The sequence below is a fragment of the Leguminivora glycinivorella genome, chromosome 10 (assembly GCF_023078275.1).
Source record: "Leguminivora glycinivorella isolate SPB_JAAS2020 chromosome 10, LegGlyc_1.1, whole genome shotgun sequence".
NCBI lineage: Eukaryota > Metazoa > Arthropoda > Insecta > Lepidoptera > Tortricidae > Leguminivora > Leguminivora glycinivorella.
The window spans coordinates 10,342,729-10,362,429 of NC_062980.1; the positions used below are offsets into that span (position 1 = coordinate 10,342,729).

At 36.6% G+C, this 19,701-nt stretch overlaps 1 protein-coding gene across 1 annotated transcript; it reads right to left on the reverse strand.

The window, feature by feature from the left end:
- Positions 1 to 298: 298 nt before the first annotated feature.
- Positions 299 to 19,701, reverse strand: LOC125230366. Its single transcript, XM_048135503.1, has 16 exons — positions 18,743 to 19,701; positions 18,182 to 18,203; positions 17,263 to 17,410; positions 15,474 to 15,764; positions 9,700 to 9,825; positions 8,272 to 8,429; positions 8,008 to 8,040; positions 7,728 to 7,815; positions 7,017 to 7,169; positions 6,560 to 6,710; positions 5,731 to 5,947; positions 5,229 to 5,288; positions 4,420 to 4,546; positions 3,321 to 3,460; positions 2,393 to 2,505; positions 299 to 690 (listed from the first exon to the last, which is right to left on the reverse strand). The coding sequence occupies exons 1-16, from the start codon at positions 19,612 to 19,614 to the stop codon at positions 579 to 581; spliced, it is 2,811 nt and encodes a 936-aa protein (XP_047991460.1). The 5' UTR covers positions 19,615 to 19,701; the 3' UTR covers positions 299 to 578.

Sequence of the window (19,701 nt, forward strand, 5' to 3'; positions counted from 1 at the left end):
TTACCAATCTGAAGTAAAACCTAGGATTTAGCCAACCAACGGTGGTAAAAGCCCGAAGAGACCGGTTTTTTACCGATTTCCGTCACAGGTTTTAATGGTTTTTGGTGGATACTTAGTAAATAGAAATACATAATACCTATAGTGGAGTCCTATTTTAATAACGTGTTAACGGATTATCGATTAACTTTAACTTCCGTTAAATCTACCGAAATGTATCGCTTTAACGATTAACGAAGTTAACTTTTTAAGTAACGGATTACGATTATCGAAGTTAACTATTTGATTAACGGTGCCCAGCTATGCAAATTAATCGTTTCAAATAAATAGTAAGTATACAAGGACTCCAACCGTTAAATCTGACATTGAATTACCTACTCGTATGAAGTTAATTTAGTCCTACTTAACTAAAATAAGTACAAAATATGTACAAAACAACAAATTTAGTTATGACATGACATCGACATGTTATATGATATTTATTACCCACAATACAAATCATAGCTATTAGACTTGTACACACAGTAGACAAACTATACTACTTATATGTATGTACCGATACTTAATGTTCTAAAAAATAATCACGAAAGTGGGCAAGTCTTGAAAATGTCATTTGGAGTGAGCTCAGCATTGAATGGGTTAAAAACATAAACATCCTTTGATCTGCCCGGCATGTACGTGAAGTAGAGATCCCTGAAAAAAACACGAGAACTTAGGTAAGTACTTCATAGGTACAATATAAATTGAGTAAGGCCATTGAACTACTATGTACTACGTACTAGAAATGACAACTCGAACATATTCTGTGCGCCAACCGGCAGCGGCGGCAGCGCGAGGCGCATGCGCGTGAAGCGAACCGTGTCATAGAGTAAGACTTGACCACCTAGACGCGACACTTTTAGTGTAGACCTTTGTTTTATACTTTGTGTGTGAAATACTAAGTAGTTTATTTTTAGCACTATTGTACATTGTGTTATATTTAATTTCTACTCAGTGAAATAAAAATAAGTAATTGTTTTTTTCATAAATTTTAATTTCCTTTGAATAAAATTAGTTTTGTAAGTTTCTGTCGCTCAGAATAATAATCGCGCCATTCACCTTGTTTTACCTCCCTTAAACACCGGTTGCATTAAATACTTTAATACTATTTCAGTTTTGGTGTCACTATTTTTCGTCAATAATGAGAATTATAATTCAGAAATAATTCAAAATCATGCTTATTGTATAATATTATCGACTAAAATTCGTATTAGAACCGTGTAATATTCAAAACTATAAATTGAAATAAATATTTTTATATTATATATTGAAAACAGAATATGATCACAATTATTATACCTTATTACCTACATGTCATGTCTGCGCGATTCATCTATGATTCCAGTTGTCAAAATGGCGGCCATAGCATCGCGTTTAAGGAGCCCGTCCCTTCATTATAATAATTACTTAAATTAAGTTAGATCAAAATAGCTTGTCTACTAACCGATGAAATGTGACACCGTCACTTTTTTAGATTTTCTCGTATGACTTTAACAGTATCTTATAGCACAGGAAGGCATTTTTCATTTTATTTGTGTGCAGTCAGAGACAACCTCCTCCCACCACGCGCAGAGACTGACTGAGGCAACATAAGTCCACTGGACTTATGTTTGTGGCGCAAACTTTTTGTTCGCCGTGTCCTCTCTAGTACATTATACCTCAATGAGTAAGGCCAGGCTTTAGAGGCTCTAGGTACAATATACATGAACCTATGCGACGATCCTTAACGTAGGTATATCTATCTAGGAACCCGTTATTATGTGAAACTGCAACGATATTCGAAAATGATCCTATAAAAACTAGAAGTTTTGGTAGTTGCCGGAACAAAGAACTTTAGATAGGTTTCACACATGACTGATGGGTACTTAGGTACCTATTTAGGTTTAAACTACCTACACATTTTCGAAATAGTATTTTATGCAACAGGCGTTTAAAGGAGGTCAAAAAAGACGAGCGGCGTGGTAACAATTTGAGGCGAAGCCGAAAATTGTTAATAGAGACGCCACGAGTATTTTCTGACTCAGTTAAACACCGTTGCTTGTTACAATACTTTTTCTATGACCATGCACTGTTTTTAATAGTTTTCTAGAATAACTTTCGTGAAATTCACACTGTTTCCTGTATTTTGACGCAAAGGTTTGCATTGCCAGCACAGCTGCCCAAAGCCATCCCGCGCACGCGCGTAGTATCGTTCTAACAATGCGTTGCCACGGTTACAGAGCCAAACAATGCGTTTTCAACTTTTTCGTTACTGCGCGCGTGCGCGGGAGCCATTGTCGTGGCCGTAGACCCTGTAAATGAGGAATAACAGTTGTGGAGTAGAAAAAATATTTAAAGAGTTTCCTGTTAGACTTACAAGAAAGCTTGGCTGGGGTATCTATCGAACTTCATAGTGGACCACCAAAGACGCGTCTGTTCCAGCTGGCGCAATCTATTCCTCGCTGTGAAATCTCGCAGCAGGGTCTCAAACTGGAAACAGATAAGTATTTAACAATATGTTGTATTCTTCGTTGTCTTACATTCAGCCAGCCTAATGAGTGCGAAATAAACCGCAAGTCATATCAAAACCGTATCTGAGGTAAATACAAAATTATCGTGTTAATATTTAATTTAGGTAGAAGCTTTCTTGGATGTCCTGTATTTCTGGTATTCTCTGGTCTGACTGATAAACGGCCTGATTCGAACTGTAGATATTTTTTTAACTAGTCTAGAATTTTATAGACTTTATATAGATATTTTCCCATATGTTTATGTTCATCAAAGCTAATGTGGCGCTTCAGGTCTGACTGATAAACGGCCTGATTCGAACTGTAATATACTTCAGACATTATCTTTGAATAGGACACTGATCGGATGCTAGTGTCAACATTACGGTTTGTTAATTTATGTCGACGATGATAACCCGTCTCGGATAGTCAGTCAACTGAAAAAAAAACCCTTCTTATGTAGGTACAGGACATGCAGTCAAGCATGAATCGTAGTTATCTCTCCCTACCGCTCTTCCTTATTGATGCGACAGAGCCAGTTGCGTATCGTTTGCTACAGAGCGTCAACGATTGTACTCTTGGCTACAAGCTCAGCGTGCGTAGCCGAATGCACAAGCGCTCGCTAAACGCTCGTAGATAAGATTTCTATCGCTTTTGCGTATTGGCGCGACAGAACCAGACTACTTCGCGGCGTTTCGTTTTCGTTTCGCGTCGTAGAAATGCCATTCGCCTACAGGGCCAGTTTTCGGCCGGAAATTACTACATACAATCTTAATAGAGCATTAAGGTTTCACATACTAGGTACTGCAGATTCTGCCTATCCGCCCAAGTAATATTCTCAAGCTCGTGCTTCGTAAAGGGTATCATGTAAGCTCGCTCTCTGAAGTCCATATGCTTGAGCCACAACCATCGCCGCAACGACCGGACTACTGAAAGCTCTGAAACAGAGTTTAAAGTAGATATTTATTTATCTGTGTAAATAATACTAATAATAATTAGTGTGTCGTGACGTGTTGGCAGCCAATCGGAATATCTGCCAGACCATGAAATTCCTAGGCATATTGTGAAACATAAAAATTGTTGACGGGGCTTCATGTAACGTGCGTATTTATGGACAGTTTGCCCTTCGGGCATCCGAAGCCACCTCAAGAACCTGTTTTAGTTATCCCTTCTATTGGTTAAGGCTTTAGTCGAAACATTACTTCGGGAGCTTTACGATTGAGCGGAAATTATGATTGGCCGCTTACACATCTTCTAATTTATTTATATTAATTTGCATAACGAACGGAGGAGGCCTTGATTGATTGGCATGACGGATATTACGCATGTCTTTTTAAATTAATATCATGGGCCACCCCTTACACACATATGAAACAGTGTGCGTAGCCGAATGCACAAACGCTCACGAAACACTCACGATAATATCTCTTTCGTAGCTATCTATCTCTATCGCTCTTACGTAATGGCGCGACAGAGCCAGACTACCTTTCTGCGGCGTTTCGATTTCGTTTCGCGTTGCAGAAATGCCATTCGGCTACGGGGCCTGGTTTGCTTCGTAGCTCGTGCTACGGCGTAGCACTTCGTAGAACTGATTTAACTTGAGAAAGATTTCAATAAACTTGAAATTTTTTTTTAAGACTTGTCTAATTGGTGTAAATATTCTAAATCACGGAAAAATCGTATATGTATGACCCCGGGTCAAAAAAATCATTCCCGAACAAGAAACAATTTAAAGCGTTTACAAAAACTTTGCAACTACTAGGTAAGGGAGCATCCATAAATTACGTCACACTAAAAACCCTTCCTTGTCACAGCTGGTCACATTAACGTGTGACGTAATTTATGGATGATCCCTAATCTTCACGGGTTTCGTTAAAATCAATTTGAAGCTACAAACTGTGAGTCTCTGGAGCCAGCTCGCCGTTGAAGCGTTTTCTGACGAGCTCTTGCAGGTTGTTCAGGAGTTCCGCTTGAGGTAGGTGGGGGATCACTAGCGGGGTCCCAGATAAATCGGCAAGGAACGACTGAAACATATGACAGTCAAACATATCGTCACTATTTAAAAAAAAACTTGTATCTTCGTGTGTCAATGAAAATAAAATTGTAGTAAGTATGTATGGAATGCATATAAACTTACTGCGTTTTAACTTTGAGGAACAGCGTGAGATACGAGATTTTTTTAAAGTAGTGACGATAGGTATGTATTATATGTATAGTGTAGAATGCATTATGATAGCTCAAAGCTTGAGAAAGACTTGAGAAAATTATTATACACCGTGTTTTTTTTGTTCAGGGTTTTGTTCAAAACAGGGTGTACTCAGTAATTTTCTAAACGTTAAGTTCAGAAAATAAATACATATTTAATTTTTCAATTTTGTTTCCTATTATTCTACAATTAAGTATCAAATATCGAACTATTAACTTAATTTCATAAAACGGTAACTATTGAAAGCTTACATAACGGTGTGACGATAAAATATAAGAAGATCATACCATCAATTTTTTTTTTTTTTGTGCGCCATCATGTGATGCATTTTAATGTATGGGATGGTATGATCTTCTTATATTTAATCTATGGCATCACGGAGGAGTTTCTCGCAACTAATAAATATGTCAAATTTATTCTGGTTGTTTACTGGCTGAAGTCAGAGTGTAGGTACCTACTACTTTTACCTATACATATTGTTGTACGGAATTTCTTTTTACCTGTAGTAGAGCCTTCGGTTTTATACCACCTGCCGACAATTCAGGATGGGACGGAACCGGCTGTAAAGAAAATGTTATTTTCCTGTAGTTTACAGGACAATTGTTCGACCGTGACGAAGATAAGATTTACCTAAATTTTATCTTCGTATCATGTCTCGCAAATACTTATACCTACCATGCATATAGTCGTGTTTTTATTGAACGTCAGTCACTTCATCACTATATTAAGTCCATAAACCGCCTAACACCGTTAAAGCCGTTAACTTTATACCGAAGTTAACGGAAAGTTCGATAGACGTCGGTGAGTGACGATGATGTGTCAGTGAATCAAATGTGTCACGGTATATACAGTCACCTCAAGGTCACGCAGCAGAAGAAGTCTATTATAGAAATTCTGATACAAAAACTCGAAATTCGATGACATACGGTTTGGTGCAACCGACCCTAAGCGAAAGAACATGAATAGGTAGATTTTATACTATTTAACACAAACAAGACATACCGTTGGATCCTGAGACCTTTCTGCCATTATAACCGTGTCTTTTATGAAATCCTCTGTTGGATCCATCTGGTATATTTTAGCTTCGTCGAACCACATTGGCATCTCTTTCATCGGCTGGTAGAAGTACTTCTCCTTAGATTTCCCTTCGTGGTAGAAATCGTAAAGGTGACCGCACTTGCATTTGGATTTTTCTAAATGTTTTAACACGGTTGGTTCCCTAAAAGAAACGATGTTTGTTTTAATTTTAGACGTTTAAATAATAGTGATGATAGGTTTTAAATTCGTGGTAAAAAGTGATTCTTTATCTGTAGGTAGATCCAAGGGTCGTAAATACTGTCCCGATAGGGCAATTCTGGTACCTAATCTTCGATTCACAAATGCTAGGTAGCATATATCAGGGTCCTGCGACCTTCACCAGGTCATCAGTCCACCTTGTTAGGGGCCTACCCACGGTTCGCCTTCCGGTACGCGGTCGCCACTCGAGAACCTTTCCGCCCCAACGGCCATCGGTTCTACGTGCAATGTGCCCCGCCCACCGCTGGATGCGGGTGGCGCAGGACAGGTCATTGTGGCATTCTTTGGGGGAGGCCTATGTCCAGCAGTGGACGTCTTTCGGCTGATATGATGATGATGATGATGATATATCAGGGTTGGTACAACGTGACTTTTGAGAATCATAAATAGCAGTAAGTGATAGTGCCATGCTTCGGAAAGGGGCAACACGATACGACCCTGAACTGCTCTCAAATTTCCGTTTTTTACGAAGTGTCCTTTCTGTACGTAATTATTAAATTTTTTGGTTGCTTCAGTTGGTTGTAACTCCGCTTACCATTTCAAGCAGTCACAATCAGGATCGCATTTTTCTTCTTTTTCCACTGGGTACCTCCAGTGTCCATCTATAACTGTCAAGTATTCTCCAGTGGAGAATGAGCTTGTTCCCCCATTGATAGCTATGTATCCAGTCGGTAATAAAACAATATCTGTAAATTAAACAAAAAAATATTGGAATTTTATATACAGCGCCATCTCTCTTGCTATGTTGTAACTACCTGAGTCGGTTCCAATAGGTATCGGTTGGGTATCGGATACAAACCAATAGAACCATAACACTGGTCATAATTCTTAAGAAAATCGACCCGGGCCGATGTGATCAGGGTGGTCAAACGGTTCGTATGCATCTGCCGCGTTTGCAGGGTGGTATGCAGTAGGTTCGACCCAGCCATGGGCACTGGAGGTCACTTTAACTTCCATGTTATTATTTAAGTTTGAATATGTATAATACTTACTGTTTAAAATATAACGTGGTTGTCCCCCTACTAAAGCGACAGTTCCCACGTTAAATTGTACGTTATCTATAGGACTCGCATGTTGAACTCGTGCTGACTTTTGTAGTAACTTTAACTTCTTATAATATTCCGCCATACCCGGGCTAGTGCTACCTGAAATATTCAAAGTTACATATTTAGTAGACTTTGTCAATTTTTTTAAACATTTTGGCATCGTTTATTAAGATACACTCTAAGAAGTCATGTTTTAAAGCCAGATTATTAAACAGTCATTACATAAAAGAGGGGGCCGTTTATATTTTAAACAATCACTAGCTTTTGCCCGCGGCTTCGCCCGCGTTAAATTCGAAAACTGCGGAATGCTCCATACAAAACTTCCACCCCCCATTTTAGGGAGGTGGGGGGGTTAGAAAGAGACAAAAAGTAGCCTATGTCACTCTCCACCCCTTCATGCAACTATCTTCCACTTAAAAAATTTCGTCAATTCGTCGCTCCGTTTTGCTGTGAAAGACGGACAAACAAACAGACACACACACTTTCCCACTTATAAATATTAGAATGGACTGAGTGGGCTATGAAGTTGACAATATGTGTTTAAGATGAATGACAACACATTATTAATTGAATGTCTTTGCTCTGACGGTTTAAAAATACATACATTCAATTATAATATTACATTATAATTTACATAATAATTTGTTAGTTACTTACGAAGATAAACGGGTGGCTCCCAAAATTTGTAAGTGCAAATCCTTTCCGCTTGTTTCGCTTTTACACATCTTTGCAGTCTTTTATCAAGCTGTTTAACAAGATTTTGAGCCATTTAATAAGTAAACTACGTATTCGAATTAGAGATAGTACATTATTATTGTCGGCAGAAAATCTCTCTAACTAATAAGAATAAAAAAATTAATGTAAGTTATAGATTGTACAAAAAATAAAAAAATATGTTACCGCCTACTGCAGTTCGACAACTAATTTTTGTACTTACGAACTTATTATCCATTCTTAATTCTTCATAGCTCTGAGGAATAAAAAATATTTTTAAATAACTAATTATAACAAGAAGTTGTTAATTTTCTAATACCTAAATAATTATCTGGGTATTAATATATTTCAAAAAAGAATCAGGATCATCATCATAGAGGCATTAGCCTCGAATAATGGAATCCTGAGCGTTGCGAGAGTTTTAAGGCGCCATTAAAGCAAACTTTGCTGCCTAGTGGAATATAATGTAATAAAATAAAAATCGTACATCATCACTCCTAATCGTGATCTTTTTCTCCATTCGGGGCTGCGGCTTGTTGACTCTCTGCCCTCGCTGCGGAGACGGGTGTCTACAGTACACAGGTATAGTAGTTCGCTCCAAATACATTCCGTACCGGTCGTCTGCATAATTGCTAGTCTTTTTACCTGTTGAAACATAATACTTATAGGGAACTTGACTGTAGTTAAAATAATAGTTATTTGTTTTACAAGGGGGCAAAGTTGTTGTTTAACCGCACGTGCCAATATTGATACCCGAGCATTAGCGAAAGATTCCAGTATTGAACCGCGAGCGTAGCGAGTGGTTCAAAAAGTGGAATCTTGAGCGTTGCGAGGGTTTCAAGGCACGAAGGTTAAACAAACTTTGCCGCCGAGTGAAACACAAAATTTTTCACCACACCAACACGAACAAAATACTGACTATAAAACATCAAACTAAATCAAATCTATCAATCTAATCAATATTTAATATGATTCAAAATCATCATGTACACGTTAATTATACCAGCCGGCTCAAGACATCAAGTTAAAATTTCTATGAAATTACTTTGCACTCTTGTGAATAAAATGCAATTTTGCTATCTGTTTTCGAATAGCAAAGTAAGCCTTTACCAGTTGGTGTGGTGAAAAATATTTTATACCATGCACAAAATAAAACATCAGATTATAAGAAAAACATGGACAGATTAGGTTATTTTTTAAACCAATTTCTATTTAATAAGTCAGGTAGAAATATATAAAGTAACTGAGTTGACCGTGACGTCACTCAATTCGATTTCATATAAATTCCATATTAGCAAATCGTTCGAATTCATTTTGACAGTTCTTAAAAAGAAGCTGATTTGACTAGGATGCAAAGTAGCCTATTCAAGCACTCCTAATATTGTAACCTAAAACCGTCGCTTAGTTACCAATAAAAAATTTCACGGTCTAACAAAAGGGCCACTCCACACGTTGCGTCTCCTAAATCAGCACCGTCAGGATCTAGTGACTTCTATGGCTGATGATTGATGCAATGTTGGTAAGTACAACTGACCGACGGCATTTTCCATAAGTGCGTTTTCACATATCCGATCCGATATCGGGTGTAGGACCGATATCCCATATATTTAAGCCACCATCTTTGATTTTTGCCTTTGAAATCCTTCCTACATCCGATATCTGATCGGATAATGTGAAAACGCACTAACGCTAACTATTTCTTAGACGTTGATCTGATGTTCAAATAACTCACTAACGCTACCTATCAAGGTAGTACAGTTTAATACCAAACGTTTATTACTAGGTAATTTGACTAGGTACTCGGTATAGGTACCTGAGTAATTACCTAAGTACGAGTCAAAATATCATCTCACACTTATTAGTATTAATTGGTTAGTATTAAAAGTAAAAAAAAACATGTATTTATTGATTTTACCTTTCTTCTTCGGTGGTTCGGGTGATTCCTTTACTGGCTTCGTTAACTCTCTTAAAGATTCTACACATTCATCATAGTCAATAAAGACCAGCGCTGACATAAGAATCATTCCGTCCATATCGTATTCTATGGGATAGGAATAGATGATCACAAATGAAATAGTACATTACATCAGAGGCCGGGAAAATGAGGATTTCCGGCCAAGTGGGTATATACGGCCGAGCGAGCGTGCGAGCGAGGCCGGATAGGGATACGAGGCCGGGAATCCGTTTTCACGCCGAGGCATGTATAGTGCTTTTCTCAAACATACAATGAAATAAAAAAAAATGCTCTAAAGGACAATATTTTATAAAAAAAAGTTACTTTGCAGGCCTAGGCCTAAAAAATAATATGAAATCCCTTTACAGTCCTCTCGAGTTGTTGCGCCCAAAAAGCGATACTTCCCAGCCCATTTTAAGGAACGTAAAGACAATATTTCATTGCATGTTTGAGAAAAATAATTTTTAAGAAAAAAAAAACCGCCTTCCTTTGGGGTTCTGGTGATAAATACTTTCAAATGTTGGATTATGTTATCAATTCGTCTGTATATTTTTTTAATGTTTGTTTTTCGATATCTCCGTCATTTCTGAACCAATTTTTAAATCTGGATGATTCTGAAGTACTTACAGATGAGAATGATTATCAGAACGGAACTCTAACCAGGGGCGGCTCACTCTTCATCAGCAGTTCCACTGCACCAAATGTCACTGTTCTGGACGTAAGTGCATGCTGTTCTTATAAAAATACCAAAGTCACTATAAGTGTGCCGTTCAGATTTGAGGAGTTCCGTTCTGACCATCATCAGCAATTCCACTGCACCAAATATCACTGTTCTGGACGTAAGTGCATGCTGTTCTTATAAAAATACCAAAGTCACTATAAGTGTGCCGTTCAGATTTGAGGAGTTCCATTCTGACCATCATCAGGAGTTCCACTGCACCAAATGTCACTGTTCCGTACGTAAATGCATGCTGTTCCTTCAAAAACACAAAAATCACCATATGTATGCCTTTCATATTTGAGGAGTTCCCTCGATTTCTCCAGGATCCCATCATCAGAACTAGGTTTTGAGAAAAATGGGACCAATCTGTATGCATATACATTCAATCAAAAAAAAAATTTTCAAAATCGGTCTAGTAACGACGGAGATATCGAGGAACAAACATTAAAAAAAAAAAAACATACAGACGACTTGATAACCCCTTCCTTTGAGATTTGGAAGGCGGTTAATAAATACCTACCAACATGACGTGTAGGTACGATTACGGACTATAATTGTTGATATACTTCTAGCTCATTTTATACTGGACACGTCATATCTTAACTATGAAATAACAAAATTATTGTGATATCTAAATGGCTCAACAATTAAAGTCCTTGAGCGTGTGTACAGTCGAGTTCATAAATATGTGTACATTTTTTACTGGGGACGCTATTGCACAACACCCTGCATTTTATGATTAAGCACTGAGACTTGGCACAGGTTGTTCCTTGGGTGGCCCTGAGTAGATAAAGATCGGGAGGCATTGAGAGCCCCCCTTAATTTAGGAGGGAAGAGGGGGGGAAGGCTGGCGCCGCCGCGCTTCCTTTGAAACCATATTTCTCTAAACCTATACAAAATAGGGCATGCGATATATCATTTTCGGATAAATGAAGGACGAGGAATTCATTTTTGGAACAAAAAAAATGTATTTTAGAACAAAAATACAAAATAAAATGGGAAAATCTGAAAACGAGATTTTTTTTTATACATATTATTGCACATTTTATGAAAACTGTAATGGTTTTTTCTAAATCAAAAATATAATTTAATAGCTACATTTATCTAGTTTTAGAAAATGTATAATTTGTTATAGAAATATATTATACGACGAGTGATAAAAAATAATTTACATCGCCCGATAGGGTGATTTGAATGCTCATTTCAATAAGTTTTGTCAATGATTTCAGGTATAATCACTATTTTTAACACACGAAAGCCGTAATCATTGTAGTTTATGGCTATTTTAGTGATTAATGTACTTAAAATAAAAAAAAATACAATTTTTTTAAAAAATATTAAAAATGTGATTATTTTTTTTAACATTATCCTATTTTGTTCTTTCTACACAATATATATCTAAAAGCAATAAATATCAATAAAAAGCCACATTTATGCAGTTTATAAAAATATATAGTTTGTTATACAAATATATTACGAAACGCGAGATAAAAAATAATGAAAATGAAAATTTTAATGTACGGGTCAGCTTGCATTATTCGATGAGGTGAGGTAAAGGTACTACCCGCTATGCAGTGGAGTTCGTCTAGTAATACAGAAATATACTTATTCTAATAACGTTTACACATGTAGGTATATCACGACCCAGTACAGAAAATTGTAAAAGTCCTATAATATAGTTTATTTTGATTGTAAAATAAAATTGCATGTGACTTATATTGCAAAAAAAATGTCTTAATCACGTTCTCCTCTCCTAAAGCAGTTCTGCATGCATAGGCTTGAAGATTTTTTAGTTTACTAGCAGAATTTAGTTACTTCCTTTGGGCCCCCTTAAATCGGTTTTACCCATCCATAAAAGATAAAATAAAAATCGTCATATTCTTCCTTTCAGTATCAATGATAGTTAGTTATTGCGCAATAGTGCCATAAAAAATAAACTAGATTCGTATTAGCATTAAACATTAATGATTTTTGAACTAAGACATTGCTTTTGTACAAAGGAGAACCTCAAAAAATGGTCTGACTAGACGAAAAATGTGTATCGGGGCTAGTACTCAAGGCTCTCAAAAAGTGTAGCTATTTTGAGTTATTCAAATAAAACAACATGAATAGTCTGAATTTAATTATGTACATATAACAACATCCACTGCATAAGCACATCAGCTCCGAACATTTAATTTAAAAAGTCTTTTTTTACGATTGCACCTTACGCGGCACTGTTTTTTACACCTGCATCTGACAATTTCGAGGCATGTTTCTGCAGCAACAGGCAACGTTGCGGGCAAGTAGGCTCCCAAATCCCAATTGTTACAGACTTTCGTCCAGCCACAAGTAGCAAATAATGGCAAATTTTGAATTGGGTTCAGTTGACCCCATAAATGGACACCTTGATATACCTATAACCCTTACAAAAATGGTGCAAGGCAGCTTTTGTCGGTGAAATGCTGTTAATTTGGCGGTCTTTTTTGGTTAATAACTATTTTCGGCACTCGTTAACCAAAGTACAGGACGCAGATCTGGAATAATAAATATGTCAAGTAAGAATTATTCATAAATTATGGAAATCATATAGATAACTACTATTTCACAAGATGTATTAGGATCAGATCTATATATCTGACCTATCATATCAATCGATCATTTCATGTGATATAAATAGTTAAATTCAGACTATATAGGAGTATGTTGTTTAATTTGAAGTACTCTAAATAACTACACTTTTTGAGAGCTTTGAGTACCTTTACCTCACCTCATCGAATCATACAAGCTGACCCGTACCGTACATCAAGATCGCCCTGCCACGTCACTTTCATTATTTTTTATCTCGCGTTTCGTAATATATTTATGTAACAAACTATATATTTTTATAAACTACATAAATGTGGCTTTTCATTCATATTTATTGCTTTTAGATATATATTGTATAGAAAGAACATAATAGGATAATGTTATAAAAAAGTTATCACATTTAATTTTTTTTTTTTTTGTATTTGTATTTTTTATTTATGTACATTAATCACTAAAATAGCCATAAAATACAATGATTACGGCTTTCGTGTGTTAAAAATAGTGATTATACCTGAAATCATTGACAAAACTTATTGAAATGAGCATTCAAATCACCCTATCGGGCGTTGTAAATTAATTTTTATCACTCGTCGTATAATATATTTCTATAACAAATTATACATTTTCTAAAACTAGATAAATGTAGCTATTAAATAATATTTTTTATTTAGAAAAAACCATTACAGTTTTCATAAAATGTGCAATAATATGTATAAAAAAAAAATCTCGTTTTCAGATTTTCCCATTTTATTTTGTATTTTTGTTCTAAAATACATTTCTTTTGTTCCAAAAATGAATTCCTCGTCCTTCATTTATCCGAAAATGATATATCGCATGCCCTATTTTGTATAGTTTTAGAGAAATATTGTTTCAAAGGAAGCGCGGAGGCGCCAGCCTTCCCCCCTCCTCCCTCCTAAATTAAGGGGGGCTCTCGATGCTTCCCGATTGCTTTTAGATATATATTGTATAGAAAGAACATAATAGGATAATGTTATAAAAAAGTTATCACATTTAATATTTTTTTTATTTTTTGTATTTGTATTTTTTATTTATGTACATTAATCACTAAAATAGCCATAAAATACAATGATTACGGCTTTCGTGTGTTAAAAATAGTGATTATACCTGAAATCATTGACAAAACTTATTGAAATGAGCATTCAAATCACCCTATCGGGCGTTGTAAATTAATTTTTATCACTCGTCGTATAATATATTTCTATAACAAATTATACATTTTCTAAAACTAGATAAATGTAGCTATTAAATAATATTTTTTATTTAGAAAAAACCATTACAGTTTTCATAAAATGTGCAATAATATGTATAAAAAAAAATCTCGTTTTCAGATTTTCCCATTTTATTTTGTATTTTTGTTCTAAAATACATTTCTTTTGTTCCAAAAATGAATTCCTCGTCCTTCATTTATCCGAAAATTATATATCGCATGCCCTATTTTGTATAGTTTTAGAGAAATATGGTTTCAAAGGAAGCGCGGAGGCGCCAGCCTTCCCCCCTCCTCCCTCCTAAATTAAGGGGGGCTCTCGATGCCTCCCGATCTTTATCTACTCAGGGCCACCCAATGAACAACTGTGCCAAGTCTCAGTGCTTAATCATAAAATGCAGGGTTCCCATACAAGACATAGCAATAGCGTCCCCAGTATTTTCACCTTATTGCAACGAGTTAAAGTGAAAAAATGTACACATATTTACGAACTCGACTGTACCATAGGGAACTAGTATATTTTTGAGTAATAGATCTAGGTCTAAACTAAAACTAACTAGGATAAAAATCGTCGCGTCCTCGACGACTATTGAACTACGAGTGTGTCTTGGTATTTACTGTTAACTTATAAGTGAAGTAAAAACTAAATTGAAATGAACATTACATGAACTCGCTATTTGAGGACAATATGAGGACTCCCTACATATTTCCCTACAGTTTAGTCTTGTCCTAGTGACTGTCTTATCCCATCTTACATTATAATATCTGTTAAAATAGTTTGCACAACGGAACGCGTTATACCCAGGCCCCATATCTGGTATGGCACATTGTAAATCCATACTAATATTATAAATGGGAAAGTGTGTGTCTGTTTGTTTGTCCGTCTTTCACGGCAAAACGGAGCGACGGATTGACGTGATTTTTTAAGGGGAAATAGATGAAGGGATGAAGAGTGACATAGCCTACTTTTTGTTTCTTTCTAACACGAGCGAAGCCGCGGGCAAAAGCTAGTAAAATATAACTTGTAAAAGCGTGTAACATTTTTCACGCCCCTATAATGCCCCCACATGGGTAGGTATGTTATGACAATATTACAAAACCTACATTAAGTTTTAAAGCTAGGAACACACTACGCGTATCGTTGGACAATGACAATATTACAAAACCTACATTAAGTTTTAAATCGGGGAAATGATCGTTTTAAAATATTATACACCGTACCTCCCCGAGGTTCACTGGGCGATTGATTATAAATTGCAGTGTATAACTTCCAAATAAATACTGCTGCGTCCTCGCCAGCCTCGTTCATACATTTCATTAAAACAGACTTGGGTATGCTCCTGCTGAGGCCTAAATCTGATAAGGATTTTCGAGTCCGTGTGGGCAGGTTTTCAATCAAGTCATAGTGGATGTTCTTCACTAATTCCTTAAGAACGTCTTTCTGATATCCTGACATTTCCACGTACCAAAGTGGACCAATTTCCTTTTTCAGTATTCTTTCTTGCTTTTTACCTGTGGATGACAGCGGGGCTATCATGCTTGCAATTTCATCACTTATCAACGTGGATAAGACATCTGTCACTCTCACACTCACGGTATACTCTTGGGTCGTCTCGTTCGTTTTTCGTCACGTTCCTAAATTTGTCCAATTCTGCTTTCCATTCTTCATTCGTCAACCTAGTCTGCAGTCATTATAGTCTTTGACCATAATGAGTTGTTGGCCTTTTTCTTATTTCGACTCAATCGTTTTTCATCATTTCGTATTTGATCATATTCTAAGTTGGTACCGACTTAAGACTGCGAAAAAACACGAAAACCTTCCATTTAACAGCGGACATGCCGAAAGAAGATTATGACGAGTGAAGAACGAGACGGATTAAGATAAAGATGAACAACGAAATTGACCGTAGTTGAGAAAGACCATCGACAATCGTGACGAATAAAGAATGGCTGACGAAAGCAGAATTGGACAAATTTAGGAACGTGACGAAAAACGAAACTTCGAAAACGTGACGGATGCTTTTTCCACGTAGGTAAGTGATAAGATTGGAAGCCCAATAGCCGTTGGACGCGTTAAATTGAAACCAACTCACATCAGAGTTCGTAATGCATGAAATAGCGATAGAGAGAAAGGTAAGTACAGTACACTATTCCACTTTGCCTACATACATGTACCCTACTCTTCATTTCGATGTTATCAAGGAATGGTATTCCGTTTGGATAAATATTATAATTAGAGGTACAACATTATTCGCTATGTGCACGACTGGTGCTGCCCTCACTTTGTCGGCTTTTTAGGGTTCCGTAGTCAACTAGGAACCCTTATAGTTTCGCCATGTCTGTCTGTCCGTCCGTCCGTCCGTCCGTCCGTCCGCGGATAATCTCAGTAACCGTAAGTACTAGAAAGCTGAAATTTGGTACCAATATGTATATCAATCACGCCAACAAGGTGCAAAAATAAAAAATGGAAAAAAATGTTTTATTAGGGTACCCCCCCTACATGTAAAGTGGGGGCTGATATTTTTTTTCATTCCAACCCCAACATGTGATATATTGTTGGATAGGTATTTAAAAATGAATAAGGGTTTACTAAGATCGTTTTTTGATAATATTAATATTTTCGGAAATAATCGCTCCTAAAGGAAAAAAAAGTGCGTCCCCCCCCTCTAACTTTTGAACCATATGTTTAAAAAATATGAAAAAAAAACACAAAAGTAGAACTTTATAAAGACTTTCTAGGAAAATTGTTTTGAACTTGATAGGTTCAGTAGTTTTTGAGAAAAATACTGAAAACTACGGAACCCTACACTGAGCGTGGCCCGACACGCTCTTGGCCGGTTTTTTCAATTAAATTGTCATCACCATCCTCCTGGGTGTCAAATTAGTTCCAACGGCCGCAGCTAGTATTATTGTTGGACATGCCCATAAGATGCCAATAGAGATTAAACATGTTATGCACCTACAAAAATCCTTGCGTAGCCACTTACGTACGCACAGTAGGTATACTTACTTTCCTGATAAAAAAAGCGTTTCATGTCTCGCAAAAACTTAAGCCAGTCGCCCACTTTTTCGTTGTAAGGTTTTCTGTCTGCATTCTGTTGCATTTCTCTCTCCAAATATACCCATACTGGTTCCTTTTTTGTCGGTCCGTAAAATGTCTGGAAAGATATAATATGATACTGTGTAGATTTTAGCTGTGGACACTTGTGTAAATTGTCATAATATAATTAATTACCTATTTTGTGGAAGAAACTAGATGTGCGAAGCGCGTTCCAATGGAAAATGGCGGATAAAAAATTAGTACCTAATTTCTTTTACTGGCGCATTTACAAGTTTTAACGTTTATATTGACGCCTTGCTCTAGGCTGGAAAGCATGTTAGATTGGATAGGTCAATTGAAACACATAGACACCATGGTGAGGAGGATTGCCTCACGGCGCCCCTCCGAACTGTTTACATAATAGAGTTAGTCAACTCCTTCCTTACCTTACAGGGTAAGCAAATGTTGGTCGTGACACGACAGTATCTCGCCCGCGAGATAGATAAGCCTTCTATAATTGGTACAGTTAGAACATGACGGGTAGTCCATATATGTATCCTACCGACTGCGCCATTTCAACACTCATCTATTGTTAATGATGGCGAACGGAATTAATACATTGGGGTAACTTCAATCTAAAACACAGGGTCAATACCGTGAGTTTTTTGCAAAACACGAAACTAGGGTGCAGATAATAATGGTCTAAATGTGGATAGTATAAGTTTGCTTTTTTTTTGTTATGAATGGGCTTACTCTTGACCACAGACTAGCCAAAGGCAAAGACATGGCCTACGATGGAGTGAGCTTGCCCAGAAGATGCCTGTTCATCCTTGATTGAAGGTTGCCGGGTTATATGAGCTCGGAAATATAGCCGCTTTTGTATACATACCTTTTTTGCTAAGAAATATTTGCTAAATTCAACAGCTTTGTTATTGACTTTTTTAGGCATGATTATTTATTAATTATATCACAGCTAATTTAAAATTATAACAAAAATTTAGAATTTCTTAGTTTATAGCTTTATTACATTCTGAATCTGTATGTCAATGTCAAAAGATGTTTTTTTGAAGGTTTGGTAGACATCTTTTAGACCAAGGACATCTAACCAGTTTTATTAATGTTATACATAGACACTGCATAGAGAATCTATGTATAAAATGTAAATATCAAAGAGTAGTATTATATACTATGTGAGAGTAGTCATGTTTACTGTGTAAATATATACTCTTTGATATTTACATTTTACACATAGAAATATTGTAGAAATTAAAATTTCTTAGAAATACATACATTGAGTGTTAAGACTTACAAGTCAGGTTACAGTATTGATAATAAGCCCTGAGGCGGCAATCGAGGGGTTTTACACAAATATACAATATTGTCTTATTTTTCCCTCGTTATATGTATTCCCAGAAAGCTTTTTCTACTTTTTTTAATAATAAAAATATACTTCTGTAACTGTAAATTTTTTGTCTTGTCTAATACTTCTTTGTAAGGTGGATTGATAGGGCCCTGAACTGGTTCCTTATATTCATAAGATGACTGTCCATCCAACAGTAAAGGATATGAGGTATCAGAGTCATATGCACTTAAGTCCCCACATGCATTGAAGGGCACAATATATCTGTTAGGGCCAGTGAACTGATTGAAATCACAGTACTTGTGATCAAGCAGAGGATTCACCATGGTTGGCACATAGCCTTCCGGTGGCTGGTAGTTCTGACATATCACAAAGGCTTCAATACTTGAATTTCTTGAACTCCTCGGCTTGCTGACAGTAACAAACTTGAAAAACTGCTTCAGCTGTGAATATAAGAGTGACACATCTTTCCCTCTAAAGATTTTAGCCACAAATACACCTCCATCTTTGAGAACATGTGTAGTAATATTCAAAGCTGCTAGGAGAAGCTGTGATTGGACATACTCGTCAATATCATGCAATCCGGTCACATCTGGGGCTCCATCACAAACAACTAAATCTGCCTTTAATCCTTCAAATTCCTTAATTATTTCGTTAGCAGTCGACACCTTGGTTATGTCGCCTTGTATTTGTTTGACGCCCGGCAGAGCCGCCATAGCTTGCAAGTCGACGGCCACTATCTTAACTTCATCTTCATTTTGAGCATTCTGTCGAAGTTTCTTTGTCAGTACTTGGCTCCAGCTACCGGGAGCGGCGCAGAGATCCACGGCGCGGAGTACTCCTTCAAATATGTTGTGTTCTTCATTAATTTGTAGCAATTTAAATGCACTTCTGGCTCGCCATCCTTCTTCCTTAGCTAACCTATAGTAGATATCTCTTTTATCTTTTGATGTTTTACCCATAGTAATAAGCTTTACTTTTTTCCAACTACGCTATAGGTAGACAATTATTGATGTAAATGTTAATAAATTGAAATAACAAGAACGTAC

Bases quoted from the DNA above. Each gene is read 5' to 3' on its own strand.
- LOC125230366 (XM_048135503.1), bottom strand. From the start codon at position 19,614: ATGGGTAAAACATCAAAAGATAAAAGAGATATCTACTATAGGTTAGCT. The intron at 18,204-18,742 runs GTATATTTTTAT...TGTTGAATTTAG, and splicing joins AAAAATTTACAGTTACAGAA to CAAATATTTCTTAGCAAAAA. The intron at 17,411-18,181 runs GTATGTATACAA...ATATCTTTCCAG, and splicing joins AATATTTCTTAGCAAAAAAG to ACATTTTACGGACCGACAAA.